The sequence below is a fragment of the Oncorhynchus tshawytscha genome, linkage group LG22 (assembly GCF_018296145.1).
Source record: "Oncorhynchus tshawytscha isolate Ot180627B linkage group LG22, Otsh_v2.0, whole genome shotgun sequence".
Classification (NCBI taxonomy): domain Eukaryota; kingdom Metazoa; phylum Chordata; class Actinopteri; order Salmoniformes; family Salmonidae; genus Oncorhynchus; species Oncorhynchus tshawytscha.
The window spans coordinates 17515724-17538453 of NC_056450.1; the positions used below are offsets into that span (position 1 = coordinate 17515724).

The window sequence follows — 22730 nt, forward strand, 5'->3', positions numbered from 1 at the left end:
GTTGTTGTGGTGTTTGATGCAAGAAACTACTTCACAAAATAAAATGCATCATTATTCCCATACCATTATTACAGAGAATCAGACAAGTCAAGCTACCCTCTGCCTATTGGCTACTTAGCTTATTCAAGCCTGTCTCAAAATACAGCATTGCCCCTTTAAGACAAGAAAAGCTATTTACCTGATGCACTTTTTAAAGATGGCTAGAAATGCACATGTTTTTTGCTCTTGTAGGAAGCAATCACTCCCCCATTCCTGACTACACATTATCTATACCTGTGCTAATAACTCACTAACTAACTAGCAAAGGATATGAATAAATGTGCACAGGTCGGTACATGTAGCTCTCGCTTTGATCTTAAAACAAGCACATCTACTCATGACCACTCATGCTGCATACACAGTCCAGTTCAAAGTGAATGGCACAGATCCATATATGGCAATGGTATATTTGCATATAGGCCTACTGTAGCTCAGATTGGTTATGGCGCATTGGTCTGTGTAGAGTATGGACCTGAGTCCTGCCTGTCAATGCAATAGAATCCTACTCCGATGCGTTTTGCAAAATCTCTTAGCTAGTTTTGCATACTAAGTCTTGTATGGTTTGTTTTGTTTCGGTATGTTGCATTGATTCGATCAGCTTAGAGACAACATTGCTTACATGCCTTCTGTAAGTTTAAGAAACATTTCCTTCTGCTTAACAATTCCTTTACTAAAAACAAACACACTACATGACCAAAAGTATGTGGACATACTTCTGCTCGTCGAACATCTCATTCCAAAAATCATGGCCATTAATATGGAGTTGGTCTCTCATTTGCTGCTATAACAGCCTCCACTCTTCTAGGTAGGCTTTCCACTAGATGTCGGAACATTGCTGCGGGGACTTGCTTCCATTCAGCTACGATCATTAGTGAGTTTGGATACTGATATTGGGCGATTAAGCCTGGCTCGCAATCGGCGTTCCAATTCATCCCAAAGGTGTTCGATGGGGTTGAGGTCAGGGCTCTGTGCAGGCAGTCAAGTCCTTCCACACTGATCTCGACAAACCATTTCTGTATGGACATCGCTTTGTGCATGTGGGCATTGTCATGCTGAAACAGGAAAGGGCCTTCCCCAAACTGTTGCCACGATGTTGTAAGCACAGAATGGTCTAGAATTACATTGTATGCTGTAGTGTTAAGCTTTCCCTTCGCTGGAACTAAGTAGCACTGGTGCTCCCAACTTTAAAAAGTTAGAAGCACAACAACATTTAGGAGCACCAGGAAATATGAATCTTTTTGAATTAATTTGTATGTAGCCTATATGAGTTCTAGGTACTTCTGAAGTATGTTGTACCCTAAAAACATGTGTCCCTGTATAGACACTAAATGTTGATACAAAAACCTGTCATTAAAATTGCAAAGTCATCGATGCAACATAAGGTTTCTATATTCTGTAAAAGCACTATTACATTACATTTGATCCCTAAAAAAATAAACAATATGAATTTCAAACCTAAGATATGTAAAGTACTTTTGAGCATTCAGGACGTTTGGCATTCTGAAACAATGGACTTTGACGTCAGTAGGGGTAACCAGTCAAGCAACTAAAACATACACTGAGTGTACAAAATATTACAAACACCTCTTTCCATGACATAAACTGACCAGGTGAAAGCTATGATCCCTTATTGACGTCATCTGTTAAATCCACTTCAATCAGTGTAGATGAAAGGGAGGAGGCGGGTTAAAGAAGGGTTTTTAAGCCTTGAGACAATTGAGACATGGATTGTGTATGTGTGCCACTCAGAGCATGAATGGGCAACACAAAAGATTTGTGCCTTTTGAATGGTGTTTGATAGTAGGCCAGGCGCACCAGTTTGAGTGTGTAAAGAACTGCAACGCTGCTGGGTTTTTAACATTCAATAGTTTCCTGTGTGTATCAAGAATGGCCTTTGGGTGGACCATTCAGCCAACTTGAGACAACTGTGGGAAGCATTGGAGTCAACATGGGCCAGTATCACTGTGGAAAGCTTTCGACACCTTATAGTCCAAGCTGTGACGAATTGAGGCTGTTCTGAGGGCAAAGGGGGGTTCAACTCAATATTAGGATGGTTAATGTTTTGTACACTAAGTGAATAGGTAGGCCATAGAAATAACCAGGAAAAGGGTGAATATTCATATGGAATCAACAGTCCATTGCCTAATACCAGAATTTAAGATGGCCCTGCCTATTCATTAATATACAGTGCATTTGGAAAGTAGTCAGACCCCTTGACTTTTTCCACATTTTGTTACGTTACAGCCTTATTATTCTAAAATGGATTAAATCGTTTTTTCACCTCATCAATCTACACACAATACCCCATAATGACAAAGCAATAATAGGATATATACATTTTTTGCTAATTTATAAAATGTATCACATTTACATAAGTATTCAGACCCTTTACTCAGTACTTTGTTGAAGCACCTTTGGCAGCGATTACAGCCTTACAAATCTTCTTGGTACACTACAAGCTTGGCGAACCTGTATTTGGGGAGTTTCTCTCATTCTTATCTGCAGATCCTCTCAAGCTCTGTCAGGTTGGATGGGGAGCGTATCTGATAGTGATGGGGGGGAAGTAGATAGTGTTACATATCAGAGTCAGTGGTGCCTGGCGCTGCTGATCCTGCTATCTTTTACTATATATCGTATTGTTGTTGACAATATTTGCAGTATTATTGGTTGGCTGTACCTGCACCAAAACACCACTATTTTTCCTTCATAGCTTGTTCTCCATCTTTTTAAATAGGGAGCCAATTTGTTTTCAGTACTTTTATTTCCATGACTAATCACAACTTTTTTTTCTTAAACTCTCATTTGTCTCTTTGTTAAGTAAATATATTTCACAGCGTGGTTTAGATGGTACAATGATTCTGTACACTACATTTGCTTGTTTTGTCTCAAACTGAAATTAGGCGAACTTCATTTTGCAATCAGGAATAGCGATGGGTATCATTAAGATTTTAACGGTATTACTACTCTTACAGATACTGATCATGTACTTTAACGGTATTCTTATCGATTCTTTTATTTTGAACAAAACAAATTAAGAACAGAATTAACATTGCTTTATTTTCTGAAATGTAAAATAAACAATGATTTACAGCAAAAGAAACAGCAATGTTTTGAACAAATCACTATTATAGTCTAGTGTTGTGGTGATGGACATGTAAAACAAATGAAAAAACAATTTTGGGGCCCTAGGCTGTAGAATAAAAAATGAAAAGACAGGTAGGCTGTAAAAGAAAAGACAGTGGTAGAGCAACACGGGTGGGGCCTGCAGGTAGGCTGTAGAATAAAAGACAGTGGTAGAGAGCAACACGGGTGGGGCCTGCAGGTAGGCTGTAAATGAAAAGACAGTGGTAGAGAGCAACACGGGTGGGGCCTGCAGGTAGGCTGTAAAAGAAAAGACAGTGGTAGAGAGCAACATGGGGTGGGGCCTGCAGGTAGGCTGTAAAAGAAAAGACAGTGGTATAGAGCAACATGGGTGGGGCCTGCAGGTAGGCTGTAAATGAAAAGACAGTGGTAGAGAGCAACACGGGTGGGGCCTGCAGGTAGGCTGTAAAAGAAAAGACAGTGGTAGAGAGCAACATGGGTGGGGCCTGCAGGTAGGCTGTAAAAGAAAAGACAGTGGTAGGCTGTAAAGAAAAACAGTGGGAGCAACACGGGTGGGGCCTGCAGGTAGGCTGTAAAAGAAAAGACAGGTGGAAAAGACAGTGGTATAGAGCAACATGGGTGGGGCCTGCAGGTAGGCTGTAAATGAAAAGACAGTGGTATAGAGCAACACGGGTGGGGCCTGCAGGTAGGCTGTAAATGAAAAGACAGTGGTAGAGAGCAACATGGGTGGGGCCTGCAGGTAGGCTGTAAATGAAAAGACAGTGGTATAGAGCAACATGGGTGGGGCCTGCAGGTAGGCTGTAAATGAAAAGACAGTGGTATAGAGCAACAAATGAAAAGGTGGGGCCTGCAGGTAGGTTGTGAAAAAATGGAAAACATAGTGGTAAAATGAAAAGACAGTGGTGCAACACGGGTGGGGCCTGCAGGTAGGCTGTAAATGAAAAGACAGTGGTATAGAGCAACACGGGTGGGGCCTGCAGGTAGGCTGTAAATGAAAAGACAGTGGTATAGAGCAACACGGGTGGGGCCTGCAGGTAGGCTGTAAATGAAAAGACAGTGGTATAGAGCAACACGGGTGGGGTGGGGCCTGGGGCAGGTAGGCTGTAAAAGAAAAGACAGTGGTATGAAAACGGGTGGGGCATGCAGGTAGGCTGTAAATGAAAAGACAGTGGTATAGAGCAACACGGGTGGGGCCTGCAGGTGGACTGTAAAAGAAAAGACAGTGGTATAGAGCAACATGGGTGGGGCCTGCAGGTAGGCTGTAAATGAAAAGACAGTGGTATAGAGCAACACGGGTGGGGCCTGCAGGTAGGCTGTAAAAGGACAAACAGTTCTTAACAGTTCCTCTGGAGAAAGATCAACATATTTGTCTTCTCTGGCAGAAGTCGGGACCTCTCCTGGCTTATTGTGTTCCCTGCAGTCTAAAATACCATCTCGCTAGGGGTGGAGGAGGCTTGAGCACAGAGGTAGCTTGTTGCAATGTTTGTGAGGAGGGGCAGAGTAGCTCTCTTCTCCCACCACCACATCACAGGATCTTCAGCCATGGCGATGGGAGGCAGGCCTAGGTTTGTAGAGCAATGCTAGTACAATGGAGGTCCTCCAAGGACTGTCAATGGAGGGACCTCCATTTCCTCTCCTTCTCCTTCAGACTCCTCCTCCTGTTGCTGGTGCTCTGTGTCTGTCTGCTCCGGCTCCTCTGACAGCCCTGGTGTTGCTCCTGTCACATTGGCCTCAACAGTTGCCACCTGGGACAGGCTGAGGAAGGCGTCACTCACCGGCCTCCCTTTAAATCTGGGGTCCATTGCTGTGGCCGCATGCAGGAAGGCTTGAAAGTCCTCATCCTGATAGCTCTCGGAGAGGTTCTCCCACACCTTTGATTGTTGCCACAGATTTTGCATCTTCATGCTTCACAGTGAAGCAAGTGCTCTTCCAGTTTTTGGAGGATGGGTATGATCTGTCCACAGGTTGCATTTTGTCCACATGACACACACAGTGTGGCTGTATAGAGGATTCTCATGAGCTGGACAAACTCCTCAGCCTTATGGAAGCCCAGATTTTCCTGGACCATCGTGGGTCCAAGGCTGCTGCTTGGATCACTGGATACTGCTCCATGAATCTCTCTATCATTAGATAGAGTTCCATCTGGTCTTGACATCAAGGATGAGTGAGTGTTGCGGGAGGCCTGAAACAACAACAACAAAAAACAACATACATTTAATTACCGCACACTTGAATATTGAATTAAATAGTTAAATGTGGGAATTTCAAAATAATGCTTTAATAGATTAAACTGGCTTCTTACCAAGGAGCTGCTGCTTTCCCTTCAATACTGTTTTGGACATCGAGGATCTCTTGAACCACACGACCAGCTCTGATTCAGGCTGCCCATTTATCAATGGAAGTCATTTTGTAGATTTTCTGCACTGCCAGATTCAGTGTGTGTACAAAGCATCCTATTTTTAGGATGTGTAGCCTCTTGATGGCAACATCCATATTGCCAGCATTATCAACAGTCACAGCTACAATCTTGTTTGGCTCTATCTCAAACTCTTCCAGAATGTCTGAGATCTCCTCTGCCACTACTTCGCCAGTTGTGATTTGTACACTGCCCTGGTGTGGAGGACCTTCTGTTTTACACTGCCCTGGTGTGGAGGACCTTCTGTTTTACACTGCCCTGGTGTGGAGGACCTTCTGTTTTACACTGCCCTGGTGTGGAGGACCACCTGTTTTACACTGCCCTGGAGGACCACCTGTTTTACACTGCCCTGATGTGGAGGACCTTCTGTTTTACACTGCCCTGATGTGGAGGACCTTCTGTTTTACACTGCCCTGATGTGGAGGACCTTCTGTTTTACACTGCCCTGATGTGGAGGACCTTCTGTTTTACACTGCCCTGGTGTAGAGGACCTTCTGTTTTACACTGCCCTGGTGTAGAGGACCTTCTGTTGTACACTGCCCTGGCTTGTGAAGTGCACTGTAACAGTGAGAAAGTGGTCCTGACAGGCTGGTCCATCCGTCTGATGTGATGGCCAGCTTTGGCACGTCCTTCAGCCTAGGTGTCACATTGGCCTTTTCTACACCAAACCAGGTAGGAATTAATGTGTTATAGGTAACTCCTGGAGGGAGGGGTATATTTGGGGTTGAGTGCCTTGCTCATCTCCCTACAGTAAAAAAAATGTTTTCATGTGTTGAATTATCATTATTGAATTATTGTGTTGTTGTGTATTGTATTGTGGAGTGATGGGACTAACAGACAACGCTTTTATACAACTATATCCTAAACATGAATACAACTCAATACATACTGACAGACTGTTACCTAAAGCCCTTGGACTCCACTGTTGCAAAGGAGTGTAGGCCTTTCACTATGAACTTGGTCACGGCTGGGTGGCGCTCATTCACCCTCTCCTCAGTCATCCTCCCACTAGCTGCCATTGTGAAGGGGCTTTGGGCTTGTCTTTGGCTTGGACCAGCTGTATTTCAGGGAGGAATGGGTTGGTTCACTGTGGTTGCAACTTTAACAAAAAAGTAGCGTAATCTTTAAATGGGTGAACACACCCATAGCTAAACAATCAGCTGGCTTATGGTTCCTTTTGATCAGGAACCCATGTTCTCATAATTGTGTTAACTCTGTGTGTGGTCTCTAGGCTGCTAGCATACATACCTGACGTAGATCGGGCAACGAGAGATGAGCTACGAGCCACGCAGTTGAAATCTGTGCGCTTTCGATAGATGTTTGGACAGATTGCTTGTGTTTCCGCCCTTACAAGAAAAAGTCTTGTTGCACTTGTGGCAACGAGCATTGTCAGCATCGACTCTGGTGACTCTTTTGAACGTTTAGTTCGCTCTGCCATCGTCACTAATTAAGAGCAGGATATTTTGTGTGTGTGTGACACAGGCTCCCCGCCAGAGAGACCTCTCTTCTGGATTGGGTATAGTGAAAATGCATCAAAGACAAATGTCTTCATCTTATTGCAAATTAGAAATGGTTGGTGAGATGAAATGTGCAAGATAACGTTTATGTAGCAATAATAAATAGGACATTTATTTTCTTAAGTTCTCCAGTACGGAAAGCAGAACCAATAACGTCAGAGCTTATCGATACTACGGTCTTTCATTATTTAGCCCCTGGGCCCGTTTAATACCGGGTTTCAGTACCCATCCCTAATCAGCACTAATTTGAATGCATCTTTAACTTTATTAGCAGTAAGCCTATGTTTTAAGTTGTGGAAAATGTGTGCACCATTGCCATGGTGCTCAGTGGTCCCATCGTCTCTCGCTCGCTCTATCGTTCACTCTGCTCTATCGCTCGCTCTATCGTTCGCTCCGCTCTATCGCTCGCTCTATCATTCGCTCCGCTCTATCGCTCGCTCTATCGTTCGCTCCGCTCTATCGCTCGCTCTATCGTTCTCTCCGCTCTATCGCTCGCTATATCGTTCGCTCCGCTCTATCGCTCGCTCTATCGTTCGCTCGGCTCTATCGCTCGCTCTATCGTTCGCTCCGCTCTATCGTTCGCTCCGCTCTATCGCTCGCTTGCTCTATCGTTCGCTCCGCTCTATCGTTCACTCGCCCTCTATCGGTCGCTCCGCTCTATCGTTCGCTCGCCCTCTATCGTTCGCTCCGCTCTATCGTTCGCTCGCTCTATCGTTCGCTCCGCTCTATCGCTCGCTCTATCGTTCGCTCCGCTCGCTCTATCGTTCGCTCCGCTCTATCGTTCGCTCCGCTCTATCGCTCGCTCTATCATTCGCTCGCTCTATCGTTCGCTCCGCTCTCTCGCTCGTTCGCTCTCTATTCGCTCGCTCTATCGCTCTTCGCTCGTTCGCTCTATCGCGACTATTCGCTCCGCTCCGCTCTATCGCTCTGTCGCTCGCACTATTGCTCGCTCTATCGCTCTATCACTCGCTCTGCTCTATCGTTCGCTCCGCTCTATCGCTCGCTCTATCGTTCGCTCCGCTCGCTCTATCGTTCGCTCCGCTCTATCGTTCGCTCCGCTCTATCGCTCGCTCTATCGTTCGCTCCGCTCTATCGCTCGCTCTATCGTTCGCTCCGCTCTATCTCTCGCTCTATCGTTCACTCCGCTCTATCGCTCGCTCTATCGTTCGCTCTATCGCTCGCACTATTGCTCGCTCTATCGCTCGCTCTGCTCTATCGTTCGCTCTATCGCTCGCTCTATCGTTCGCTCCGCTCTATCGTTCGCTCTGCTCTATCGCTGTGCTGGACTGACCCTTCAATAATGGCTTGAATATTAATCGGTTAGTCTGAGGAGTTTTTTTTTTAAAGGCGGAGACCATTTTCTCTAGTGCACTCGGGAACAACAGTACAGCGAAGCCTAATCATTACAACAATTATTATAGGTGATGTTTTTTATATATAGTTGCATGGCAAGTTGCACAGCAATATATTTCGTAACATATGCGACTAAAATGGTCACACTTTAGAGCCCTGTGTGAGGGGGGGTCCGTGCGTGGCTTTTGATCATTTCTTGGGGTTTTACTAATTGGTAGGAAGAAGTTTGGTCCAAATCGAATGTTACGTACTATTATTATCTGAATATCGTAAATTTAAATGGCTAATTTTGGCTGCAATCAATTAGCTTATTTTCTCCAAGATAACAACATTTTATTTCAACAAAATGTTTCAGTAATGCCGATCACCTGTTTCTAACCACAGAAACAGTTTCAGAGCAATCTGAGATGGTGGGTGTCATGGCTTGTTGAAATGACATGGAACGACTCAGCCCTGACATGCGCAGTTGTCAGTCTTACCTCACTCTGCTGTACGCTACAACTCTGACATCATTAAGTCAATGTGATTCAGTATAATCCACTGTGGGAGCTAGGACATTGGCAGGTAGAGAAGTGCCAGTCTCTCTCATGGGGACTGGAGACTGTACAGTACAGGTAGTGGACACTGTCTCTGAGAGGCTTGCTGAGCTACTGTTTGGCAAATGGCGCATCTGGTCTCAATGCCCGACCAGCAGCCATCCCTCCGCTTAATTAAGCCCAATTGCCCTGGCAGTGCCCCCGCTATGCGCCAGGCACCACTGGACAGCCTGCCCTTGGGTACTGCTGCACCGCTAATCCCTAGCTGTGTGGTCGCACTGCTTAATTGGCCTTAGGACAAATCTGTTTATTTGACACTGGGGCTCAGCCTCACCTGGTCTTTCCACCCAGCGGCACAGCAATCAGGTCCCTAAAGTCCCAGGACTGCTGCTTTCCCCTTCCACTGCTCCACTTCACCATGTCATGTTGTAATACTGTTGAAATGGAGTTGTTTTCACGTAGCTACTAACTTGAAAACCACCGGGTTGTTTGGCTCATAGTACTGTAGATGCTGCCGTAGTGGATCCGAAAGAGACAAAGACGAATGGCAAGAAGAGGGCAGCAACAGAGGCTAAAAAGGGATTTCCGTCAGAGTTTTTGGGAGAGTGACACAGAGGATAAAGGCAGAGAATGGGGTCCGTGATGACGTCTTGGGCATCCATGAGTAGCTTCATCAGTCTTCTCCTTAAGCACAAAGAATGTAAGAGAGAGTGAGAGGAATGGTATTATTATAATGTGTCCTTTTACTGGCCAAGCTTTGTGCAACGCGGCATTAAAGCCCCCAGAATCTCTTTCAGACTTCATCCTCATCAAGCTGATATTCCCTCAGGGATATTAGGGATTAGCTCTTTCCTTTCAAAGAGGAATTCTTAAGTCAGTTGCCATGCATCATACCCCTCCTCACTCCAACCAAATCAACTCCATTTTGTCCCCCCTGCCTTGCTTCTTTAAGCTCTGACTGTCCCTCAGTCCAGTTGGTTCTGAATCGCTCTAGCTATAAGGGGATGAAGTGTATTGTCAAGTGCCACTAGCACTGACTCATGCCCCTGTTAAGATGCTCAGGGGAGGTGGTGAGCCTTACACTTCGAGGTGCGGTCGAAGGGCCTCTTTCTGCCACATTTTAGGCTATATTTCAACCTGCTTCCAGTCAGTGTCTGTCCTGCATTCTATAACAGCCTTTCATGCTTGCGGTCAGACCTTGCCTATACTGTATGTAATCATGCAGGCAGCACAACAAGACCAGAGCATTTTTCTAATTTGGTTATTCATTTTTTGCAGTAATCTGTTATATAAAATATTTTATTATCTGGGACAGCAACTAGCGAGCTGACATTTTAGTTTTTTCTCCCGCTAGGTTTTTGTGCGTATTATGTTCAGTGGGCATGAAACTGGAAATGTGCAAGTCCAGTGTCCTGTGCAGTACTCCTCACTACTTAGCTGAGGTGCTTGGGGGTGCTGGTCTGGAGGGATTTGCGTTGGATCTCTAGGGGATTTCCTTCCCCTGGCAGAAGAATATACTTCCCCACTATAAGTGCCTTCAGAAAGTATTCACACCCCTTGACTTTTTACACATTTTTGTGTTACAGCCTTAATTTAAAATGGGATAAATTTAGATTTTTTTTTGTCACTGTCCTACACACAATACCCCGTAATGTCAAAGTGAAATTATGTTTTTAGAAATTATGGCTGACCCCATTTAGTCAACGGGACAATTGTTTGGTCGATAGGCTGTTGGTCGACCGAGATTTGATTATTCCAGCAGTCGCAAATATATATATATTTTTTATGGCACACGAGACACCCGTCTGATTCACGCCAGTCACAGTGGACTAATCCATTGCGGAGGCCGCAGGGATGGCACACTAGTATTACCAGTAGTACATTTACTGTTCTAATCTACAATGTTTGTTTGGTTAAGGTAATTTCTCTTAATGCATTCAATATATTATTATTACAGTCTTTTACCGTTCTCATTGTGAGAATGGACACGTTGTTTGCGGACCGCACAACCTAGGCTACGCTTGTGTGGAAACATTGTAAAATAGGCCTTCCTGATTTACTTCTTATCCCTTGCGCAAATAGTCTACAGCTGTTTCTGTCTGGAGCTTGGGGAAACTCTGAGTGCCCAGAATATTTTATACAATGTTGCAAGTTTGCTAGCAAGAGCTTCATGCCGACCATGTTGATAGTTGATCCAATGTTTCACGTTCCTTGCAGAGAGGCCATGCATAGCCAATGTGATTTATGGGATATTTATGGGGGGGGAAGGAACAGGTTTTTTCTTCTGGTTATCTTGATTTCTTTCTCCCTCTTGAGTCATTTGAGTGTCTTAATCTCAGTGTGCTTAAAGCATAAAACAACTCATTAGCCTATATATAGGCTAGTTGATATTTTAAAAACACATAGGGTGTGTAAATATATGTGAAAATACACATCTTAAAATGTCTACCAATCGATTGTTTGAAAGAACAGTCGACTCTTGGTTGACCAACATTTTCTTTAGTCGTGGACAGCCCTATTAGAAATGTTTATACAATTAAAATTTTAAGATGAAATGTCTTGGGCCAATAAGTATTCAACCCCTTTGTTATAGTAAGCCTAAATAATTTTACGAGTAAAAATGTGCTTAACAAGTCACATAATAAGTTGCATGGTCTCCCTCTGTATGAAATAAGTGTTTAACAGGATTTTTTATTGACTACATCATCTCTGTACTCCACACATATGTAAGGTCCCTCCAGTATAGCAATGAATTTCAAAAACAGTTTAAACCACAAAGACCAGTAAGGTTTTCCAATGCCTAGCAAATAAGGACACCTATTGGTAGATGAAATAAAAATACATTGAATACCCCTTTGATCATTGTGAAATTATTAATTACACTTTGGATGGTGTATCAATACACTCTGTCACTACAAAGATACAGGCGTCCTTCCTAACGCCGTTGCCGGAGAAATAGGAAACCACTCAGGCCAATGGTGACTTTAAAACAGAGTTTAATGGCTGTGGTAGGAGATCAAAAACATTGTAGTTACTCCACAATACTAACCTAACTGATGGAGTGAAAAGAAGTACGCCTGTATAGAATAAAAAATACTCCTGTTTGCAATAAGCCACTAAAGTAATACTGTCCTGAATACAAAGTGTTATAGTTGGGGCAAATCCAATACAACACATTAGTCAGTACCACGCCATATTTTCAAGCATAATGGTGGCTGCATCATGTTTTGTGTGTGCTTGTAATCATTAAGGATTTGGGAGTTTTTCAGGATAAAAAAATAAACTAAATGGAGCTAAGCACAGGCAAAATCCTAGAGGAAAACCAAACACTGGGAGATGAATTCACCTTTCAGCAGGACAATAACACAATCTACATTGGAGTTGCATACCAAGAAGACTGTGAATGTTCCTGACTGGCTGAGTTACAGTTTTGACTTAAATCTACTTGATAATCTATGGCAAGACCTGAAAATGTTTGTTTAGTAATTATCAACAAAACATTTGACAGACCTTGAATCATTTTTAAAAGAATAGTGGGCAAATGTTACACAATCCAGGTGTGGAACGCTCTTTAGAGACTTACCCCGAAAAAGTCACACAATGTATTGACTCAGGGGTGTGAATACTTCTGTAAAGGGGATTTCTGTATTTCATTTCCAAAAATATACAACTTTCTCTCAACATGTTTTCACTTTGTTATTATGGGGTATTGTGTGTAGATGGTTGAAAAATGCATGTAATACGTTTTGAGTTCAGGCTGTAACACAACACAATGTGGAATAAGTCAAGGGGTATGAATACTTTCTGAAATCCCTCTATATCCTCCTTGCTCCCCCTGCTAGTATAGCACTAGCCTGTGCCGCAGACTGTGCCACTGATATCTTCCTCTCCTGCTGACTGTGAGATGCTTGTAGCAGGCCTATAGGTCCATACATGCCTGCAATTGGGGTTGATTAGGCAATGGTAAGGACTGCTGATGTAACACTATAGAGGGAAGGGCTCATCTAAAGATTCTCTACTTCCTGGTGCAGAGCTTCGGCCTGTATTGTTCTGGAGGATAGAATGGAGAGACACTTATTTAATGAGACTTCTTCGACTGGGTTGTTGCAGACTGCTCTCAGAGTTATTATGGGATATTTATTTTAGGGAGCAAAAGCAACCGTTACAGCCAAGTGACAAAAAAGAGAGGGGCTTGTTGCCAGAGCGATGCCAGTGTGGAGCTGTGAAGGGATGAAGGGGGGCTTCCTGTTGTCCGTGCCCTCCTACTGCCTTGTGCCCCCCCCTCCTCTCCACAGGCAATGGTCATGTCATCATTTTGTCACCATCATCGGCCCATTCGTAAGACCTTTCTGAGATTAAGCATCATGTCAGCACTGTAAAGTGTGTGTTGCGTGCCCTCAGTTACCATTTCAGGTTATGTGCGCATGTATGATATGGATTAATGTTGTGTGAACTCTGTTTCCCTTTTAATCTGGGTCAAATGTTAGATTAAATGTTAGTGTGGTGCAGCAGCAGCAGCATCATCATCCCTACTCTTGATACAATCCCTCTCTAGGTTCCACTTCAGCGTGCTGTCTTCTTGTGAGCCATCTCCTTCTCATTTCTCTTCATGTGAGCCATCCCATCTCTCCTCTCTGAGACCATTGTTTTTCCAGTGCTGTGCTAGAATGTTCTTTTCACATGGTTCATTTAGAATGTTCTCACTGTGCAGTCACATCCCAGTGGTACTGTAGGCCCGATGCTGGCATGGCATTCTATCCTCCCAGGACCCTGGCTTCCATTTGCCTGTTTAACTACTCTCTCTGTCTCTCTATCCGCTGATTAAAAGAAACAAACCATCTCAGCTGACAGCTGAGTTCAGTTTTAAGTGGATGACAGATCTACAGCTATATACCATTTAAGCGAGTATATCCCCTAGCCCAGACCCTTCAATAAAAGCTCTCTAACCACATTTGATGCAGTGGCGAGGGACAAAGTGATCAAAGGGTGGGTTGATAATGGCGTTTATGGACTAATTATGCACATACCGAAATGAGGTAATTTTCAGATTGTGTTGCACAAATATTGGATAACTGGCTATTCCAATGCACTGAGGCTGAACAGAGATGTTTTATTATGATATAGTAGTGTTTTCCAGGGCTATGTAGGTAATGACTGAATTAAGATACTATGTTCCTTCCTGATAGGCCTATGTTTGCTTTAGGCAATCATGAGTAACTCGGTATGGTTTGCACTTGTATGTTTGTTGATGTAAAGGGGGCTTTGTGGGTGTGGCTGGGCTATGTGCTTGGTGGACACTGACCTGTGACACCAACCTGGCTGCCCTCCTGCTGTGTTAGTTTTTGTGTGTACATACTGTACCAACCCCCTCCCTCCTCCACTGCCGAGTGCTGCAGGCTTGGACCATGCTTCCTCATTCCTTTCCCTTTCCCTCTCCCTCAGTCCTGTGGTACAATTCCTTAGGGAACGCCTCCCACCTGGGTTTGAGCTGAACTGGGCTGAGCTAGGCTGTGAACTAGAGGTCGACCAATTAATCGGAATGGCCGATTTTTAATTAGGGGCGATTTCAAGTTTTCATAGCTATCGGAAATCGGTATTTTTTTTTTACACCTTTTATTTAATCTTTATTTATCTAGGCAAGTCAGTTAAGAACACATTCTTATTTTCAATGACGGCCTAGGAACAGTGGGTTAACTGCCTCGTTCAGGGGCAGAACGACAGATTTTCAACTTGTCAGCTCGGGGAATCCAATCTTGCAACCTTACAGTTAACTAGTCCAACGCTATAACCACCTGCCTCTTGTTGCACTCCACAAGGAGACTGCCTGTTACGCGAATGCAGTAAGCCAAGGTAAGTTGCTAGCTAGCATTAAACTTATCTCATAAAAACAATCGATCAATCATAATCACTAGTTAACTACACATGGTTGATCATATTACTAGTTTATCTAGTGTGTCCTGCGTTGCATATAATCTGACTGAGCATACAAGTGGTTGACTGAGCGGTGGTAGGCAGCCGCAGGCTCGTAAGCATTCATACAAACAGCACTTTCGTGCGTTTTGCCAGCAGCTCTTCGTTGTGCATCAAGCATTGCGCTGTTTATGACTTCAAGCCTATCAACTCCCGAGATGATACTGGTGTAACCGATGTGAAATGGCTGGCTAGTTAGCGAGGTGCGCGCTAATAGCGTTTCAAACGTCACTCGCTCTGAGACTTGGAGTGGTTGTTCCCCTTGCTCTGCATGGGTAACGCTGCTTCGAGGGAGGCTGTTGTCGTTGTGTTGCTGGTTCGAGCCCAGGGAGGAGCGAGGAGGGGGACGGAAGTTATACTGTTACACTGGCAATACTAAAGTGCCTATAAGAACATCCAATAGTCAAAGGTTAATGAAATACAAATGGTATAGAGGGAAATAGTCCTATAATTCCTATAATAACTACAACCTAAAACTTCTTACCTGGGAATATTGAAGACTCATGTTAAAAGGAACCACCAGCTTTCATATGTTCTCATGTTCTGAGCAAGGAACTTAAATGTTAGCTTTCTTACATGGCACATATTGGACTTTTACGTTCTTCTCCAACACTTTGCTTTTGCATTATTTAAACCAAATTGAACATTTCATTATTTATTTGAGGCTAAATTGATTTTATTGATGTATTATATTAAGATAAAATAAGTGTTTATTCAGTATTGTTGTAATTGTCATTATTACAAATACATTTTAAAAATCGGCCGATTAATCCATATCCGCTCTTTTGGGCCTCCAATAATCGGTATCGGCGTTGAAAAATCATAATCGGTCGACCTCTACAGTGAACCACGGCACACAACAATACAGCCTAGGCCCTGGGACGTTATCAGTTTTGTTCAGCCACACCCACCTAGTATTCCTAGCCCTGTATAGGCCCTCCCTCTGGCTGTGTGGGAATACACTCAGATCTCATTCAGCAGGGAGATAACATTGTGGATCGTACAGGTGACTGGCACACTAACATCGTGTCTTAATAGGGCATTGGGCCGCCAGAACAGCTTCCATGCACCTTGGCATAGATTCCACAAGTGTCTGGAACTGTTTTGGAGGAATGGTAGGCAGTGGTAGACAAAAATATCTAATTTACATAAGCATTCACACTCCTGAGTCAATGCATGTTAGAATCACCTTATGCTGTGATTAGAGCTGTGAGTCTTTCTGGGTAAGTCTCTAAGAACTTTGCAATATTACAATATTTTCCCATTCTTTAAAACGTTATTCATGCTCTGTCAAATTGGTTGTCGATCATTGCAAGACAACCATTTTCAAGTCTTGCCATGAGTCAAAACTGCAACTCGGACACTCAGGAACATTCACTGTCTTATTGATAAGCAACTCCAGTGTAGATTTGGCTTTGTGTTTTAGGTTCTTGTCCTGCTGATAGGTGAATTCATCTCCCAGTGTCTGGTGGAAAGCAGACTGAACAAGGTTTTCCTCTAGGATTTTGCCTGTGCTTAGCTCCATTTTGGAATTATTTTTATCCTGAAAAACTCCCCATTCCTGAAAGGAGTAATTAAGCTCTTCCCTCACCTGAATTATACAGTGACCTTTGTTACATGATCTAATGTTCCCTCTTTCTCTCCACAGTATCTGGAGGGGTCCTAATGTAAACTGTGTGGACAGCACTGGATACACTCCTCTACACCATGCTGCCCTAAATGGACACAGGTCGGTCTATAGCGAGTCCTGTTCTTTTGTCATGGGAGTTTAGATTGATTGCCATTGGTGTGAGTTGGGGCCATCCTTTGTGAAATGCAGGGCTTGACATTAGTTTTTTTTTCCACTGGTCCATTGGGCAAGTAGGACAGATTTTTTACTTGTCTGAAAGCTCACTTGTACAACAATTTAAAACAAATCTGTAACACCATGGGCCAAAACAGTGACTGAAAAATTGTTTCAGCAAGGAACCACTTCCCAAATTACAATTCATTATTATCACTGGTATTGACAACACAAGGCTGTTGGTCTCTGATCCCATGTATTGTATCTCCTGCCGTTGTGGCCTTGAGCAAGTCACCCCACAAAGTAAAATACTGTGCTAATAGGCTACTGTATAAAATGTATGTTGTCAACCCTTCATCTGGAAAGCTACTGGGTCTGCAGGCTTTTGACCCAACCCTGCTTAAACATACCCGAGTCAGCTTATCGAGTCAGCTTATCAAGGTGAGCTTATCGAGTCAGCTTATCAAGGGACTCTTAAGCAGGTGATTCTTTACAATGTGTTAGTGCAGGGCTGGAGCAAAATCCTGCACACCCAGTAGCTCTCCTGGAGGATGGTTTGCCACCCTGCAACATTACAGTTACAACCCAATACTTTTTTTTGTCTCTATAAAATCATTCCCTCATTCAATGAACGAGGAATCAAATGGCTGAAGTGGGTGACTTTAAAGTAAGGTAACTAACTAAGACATGTTTCCCTGTTTTGTTTGGCTAGAAATGTCATTTTCAGGGAGATCTTGACAGCATATGAGTTACTTGTCAAATAGGCTATTCTAAGATTATTTATTTTTTACTATGTCAGAATTGTATGGCCAGTATTGAATAGAGGAAAATCCCAGCTTTCCAATGGTGCCAGAATTATTTCACCCCGTTTTGAGCGTTTTACAAACGGAGTATCCAGCATTAGTTTCATCTGCACACCCGTATCAACTGTGTGACGGCCATTTGTGGTTGAACACAAGTGACTGTGGGAAGTTGTTTCGGACGTTGGATATGACAATACGATGAATACATGCTAATACCTAAATAGATAACCAGCCAAACTACACAATATGTTTGTCTGATGTTTATAATTATTTTACCTCCCCCAGGCTCGCTTTAATAAATTTAAAACGCATCGTGTGACTGCATGATTGAAAAACCGCTCGTGCCTGTCAATGCAGGCTTACAACAATTATTTGCCGATGCACTCTGCAGAGATTTGGAGGACAGTGTGCAACACATCGCATCCACGTTTTTTTACATGTTCATTTGGACAACTTAAATCTATAATCTGCTTGTCCCACAATGTGTTTTACTTGTCCCTGGCAAGAGGACAAGCATTAGTGTTGAGCCCTGAAATGCTATAATTATGGGGTTAACAATGACACCGTTTACTGTCAACAAACATTACCTACATAATGAACATGTACAACTCTTCTGACCCGTTTGTCCCATCCGCAGTGAGGTAGTGGAGGCGCTGCTACGTAACGAGGCCTTGACCAACATCGCTGACAATAAGGGCTGCTACCCCCTGCACCTGGCCGCATGGAAGGGGGACCAAAGGATCGTCAGGCTACTCATTCACCAAGGCCCCTCACACCCCAAACTCAACGAGCAGGTCTGACTTCCCCCTACTACCTGTAGCTCCCTTTTCACTATCCATGTTCCCCTTTCCAATGCCTCAATGAATCAGTCTTCCTCTGCTCAGAGTAGCAATGTTTCAATTATTATTATTTTTTTATCAATCTGATCTGTGTATGAGAAGGAAGGAACAGGTCTGTGCAGTTAACGTTTCATAACTCACGAACTAGACAATGAGCTCTAGTGTTACAACCTGTTCCTGTCATTCACATGCAGTTTTAAAGAGCGAGATCTGGCCTATACAGCTCATCATTCATTTTCACATTTGACCTCGCTGAGCTCCTTTCTATAGAATTGATTTTCAACTAAGTACAATGTGGACGGTCTTACTCGACTCGCTCTGTCTGTGGTTTGCCGAAACCATTTCCCTTTCCTTGGGAATTGCATTTTGTAGAATACAGTATGGCATAGCTTGTTTTTCCAGTGCAAGACCATAGACATTAACTGCATTGCAGCATGAATTCAAATGCACTAATATTTGTTTTGAAACGACTAGACGACAGCCAAGTGAATGTGTCTTGATTGATCTGTTTATGTTGTAACGTGTTAAAACCAGGCATGGTGTGTAGAGACTGCAAACTGCATAACCACCAGCAGCACCTTCAGTCTTTAACCTGTCCTGTCTGTGATCTCAGTATCTTTACCATTTGGGAAGAAATGACCCATTATGAGGCAATGGAACAAATGAAATCATAGCCATAAAGTTTACCGTCACTGTAGTACTTACCAATAGTACTTCAGAGACATTTGAGTGTATTAGACTCCCAGTTTGCAGCCATGTTAATGTATTTCTTTGATCCATTGCCATCACATTTCGTGTCATTTCTCTTCAACACTATGCCTGTTCATAAACACCTGTTCATTCATCAACTCAACTTTGTTCATATTTCTGTTAATTTATTTTGATACATTTTTGCAACTGACTGTCATTCATTGCCTGTATGTGAGTGAAAAACCATTGCCTCATCTATCTTCCCTCCTAGAGCTCCTCTGTAGAGCACAAAGAGTTGAAACGCTGTGGGCCCTTTGACCTGCATATTAATGCCAAGGTGTGTACCCAGATAGACAGACAGACCGACAGACTGCCCTATTATGCGCTTTCCTGCTTCCAAAGTATGAACACAGCTAGTTGCGCACCAGCTGTTCGCCATGCTTGGGTTTGATGCTTGGGTTTGATGCTGAGCTTGCACTGCCGGTCTGTTTATCAAAGATAAGAGAACTGGACTCAGACTTTTTTACTTTTTCTGGGCACATATCTTTTGATTTCTTGGGGTTCTTTCTCTGGATAATTTCATCTTCTGGCAGGGGTACGGCGTCCCTGCAAAATAAATAGTGGGGGTACGTCGTACCGGTAAAACATGAGCCTATCACAATAATTAAAACAAAAATGTCAACAAACTGTAGGCTATTACAATCATTTTGATCATTACCGCATGTCAAAGGCATGAAAAATTAGCAAATGGACTTGAAAACGGGTGTATTCGATTTACAGTACCAGTCAAAAGTTCGGACACACTTACTCATTCAAGAGTTTTTCTTTATTTTTACTATTTTCTACACTGTATAATAGTGAAGACATCAAAACTACGACATAACCCATGGAAACATATCAAAATATATTTTAGATTCTTCAAAGTACCCCACCCTTTGTCTTGAAGACCGCTTTGCACACTCTTGGCATTCTCTCAACCAGCTTCATGGGGGAATGCTTTCCAACAGTCTTGAAGGAGTTCCCACATATGCTGAGCACTTGTTGGCTGCTTTTCCTTCACTCTGCGGTCCAACTCATCTCAATTGGGTTGAGGTTGGGTGATTGGGGAGGCCAGGTCATCTGATGCTGCACTCCATCACTCTCCTTGGTCAAATAGCCCCTACACAGCCTGAAGGTGTTCACCTTTCACCTACTCGTCTCTCCAAACACGGCGGTAGGAACCCAAAATATCAAATTTGGACTCATGAGGCTACCAGTCTAATGTCCATTTCTCATGGTTCTTGGCCCAAGCAAGTCTCTTCTTATTGGTGGTGTTTAGTAGTGGTTTCTTTGCAGCAATTCGACCATGAAGGCCTGATTCACAGTCTCCTCTGAACAGTTGATGTTGAGATGTCTGTTACTTGAAATCTGTGAAGCATTTATTTGGGCTGCAATTTCTGAGGTTGGTAACTCTAATGAACTTATCCTCTGCAGCAGAGGTAACTCTAGGTCTTCCTTTCCTGTGGCAGTCCTCACGAGAGCCAGTTTCGTCATAGCGCTTTGATGGTTTTTGCGACTGCACTTGAAGAAATGTTTAAATTTCTAGAAATTTTCCGTATTGACTGACCAGGTCTTAAAGTAATGATGGACTGTTGTTTATCTTTGCTTATTTGAGCTGTTCTTTCCATAATATGGACTTGGTCTTTTACCAAATAGGGCTATCTTCTGTATACCACCCCTTGTCACAACACAAGTGATTGGCTCAAACGCATTAAGAAGGCAAGAAACTCCACAAATCTAACTTTTAACAAGACAAGGTTAATTGAAATGCATTCCAGCTGACTACCTCATGAAGCTGGTTGAGAGAATGCCAAGAGTGTGCAAGAGTGTGCAAACACTTTTTTTGGTTATTGCATTATTCCATATGTGTTATTTCATAGTTTTGATGTCTTCACTATTATTCTACATTGTAGAAAAGACAAACCCTTGAATGATTAGGTGTGTCCAAACTTGACTGGTACTGTATATCCTACACTACAAAATGCATTGTAGTTCGACCAGAACACTGGCAGAGATGAGTGGCCGACAGCAGTGGCCGACAGCATAAATGATGGCCTAATGATAATCGCTGAACGTCCTTACAATTTCTGGTGTTTTGTGTAACAGATGTCTCTCTCCATTCACCACTGTTTGGAGGCTGGAAATGTGTTGTGAGTGGATGAATGTGCGCGGGTAGCCTAGTAAAGGAGCCTTCTGAAGTGATTGTTTGTCAAACTGATGAAAACATCATGACTGGTTGGGTTTATAAAAGGCAATACATTTTAAATGATACATCTTTACGACTAGGCCCACAGAGATCATTCTAATATTATACAGTATTTGTAATTATATGATTAGGCCCATAAAACATTTTTGAGGTCCGTACTGGGAATAAATTCATTCTACTGTCACCCCTGCCTTCTGGTTACTGAGAAGTAATTGTTAAAGTTAAATTTGCGATGTTATTACTGTTGCTGCTGTGGTTCCATAGTCCATTTTTCTGTTTACACAGTCACATGACGTTGAAGAACTTTGATGATCATCCTCTTTGGGATCATCCTCTCTCATTAGTCATGAATATGAATCAATCCCTTGGGGACAGAATAGGGATGTGGCGGTCATGACATTTTGTCAGCCGATTATTGTCATGCAAAAGCCTGCCAGTGTCATGGTAATTGCCGTTAATTAACAAAAACACGTTTAGAATATCCAGGCCTCCATAAACACGTTTAGCATCTCCTGGTCTCCATCAACACGTTTAGCATCTCCTGGTCTCCATCAACACGTTTAGCATCTCCTGGTCTCCATCAACACGTTTAGCATCTCCTGGTCTCCATCAACACGTTTAGCATCTCCTGGTCTCCATCAACACGTTTAGCATCTCCTGGTCTCCACACCTACAAGCTGCTGATGCGTCTTTGGAACATCTACTTTTAGAAAAGTCTAATAAACCAATTCAATATACAACATCACAATAAATCCATTATTTATTTTAGAATGGCCCTTTATCAAATGGGCAGGGGAAAAAATACCTGTCACCTGCATTCACTTGAATAGTGAATGGAGGCCGCACACTTTCCTTTTTTCAATGATGCTCTATCTCTCTTGCTTTCTCCTCTCTCTCCTCTCGCTCTCTCTCTCTCTCCCCTTGTTCCTGCAGCTAACCAGTGCTTCAAATCAAAGATTATTTGTCACGTGCGCTGAATACAACAGGTGTAAATCTTACAGTGAAATGCTTACATACAGGCTCTAACCAATGGTGCCAAAAAAAAGGGTATGTGTGTGTAGGTAAGTAAAGAAATAAAACGACAGTAAAAAGACATTTGAAAAAAGAGTAGCAAGGCTATATACAGACACCTGTTAGTCAAGCTTATTGAGGTAGTATGTACATGTAGGTATTGTTAAAGTGACTGCATATATGATGAATAGAGAGTAGCAGAAGAGTAAAAAGAGAGGTTGGCGAGTGGTGGGACACAATGCAGATAGCCCGGTTAGCCAATGTGCGGGAGCACTGGTTGGTCGGGCCAATTGAGGTAGTATGTACATGAATGTATAGTTAAAGTGACTATGCATATAAGATAAACAGAGAGTAGCAGCAGCGTAAAATCTTTTTAGTTTCCAGAGGGGGAATAGGCTTTGTCGTGGCCTCTTCACGACTGTCTTG

The 22730-nt window shown here is 43.1% G+C and overlaps 1 protein-coding gene across 1 annotated transcript in view; it reads left to right on the forward strand.

Moving 5' to 3' along the window:
• The window catches only part of LOC112221962 (ankyrin repeat and SAM domain-containing protein 1A), a 112469-nt gene that overhangs the window by 17717 nt on the left and 72022 nt on the right, over positions 1-22730 (forward strand). The window contains 3 exon segments of the mRNA XM_042303868.1: positions 16582-16662; positions 18157-18313; positions 19320-19385. Of these exon segments, the coding sequence (XP_042159802.1) occupies positions 16582-16662; positions 18157-18313; positions 19320-19385 (304 nt within the window).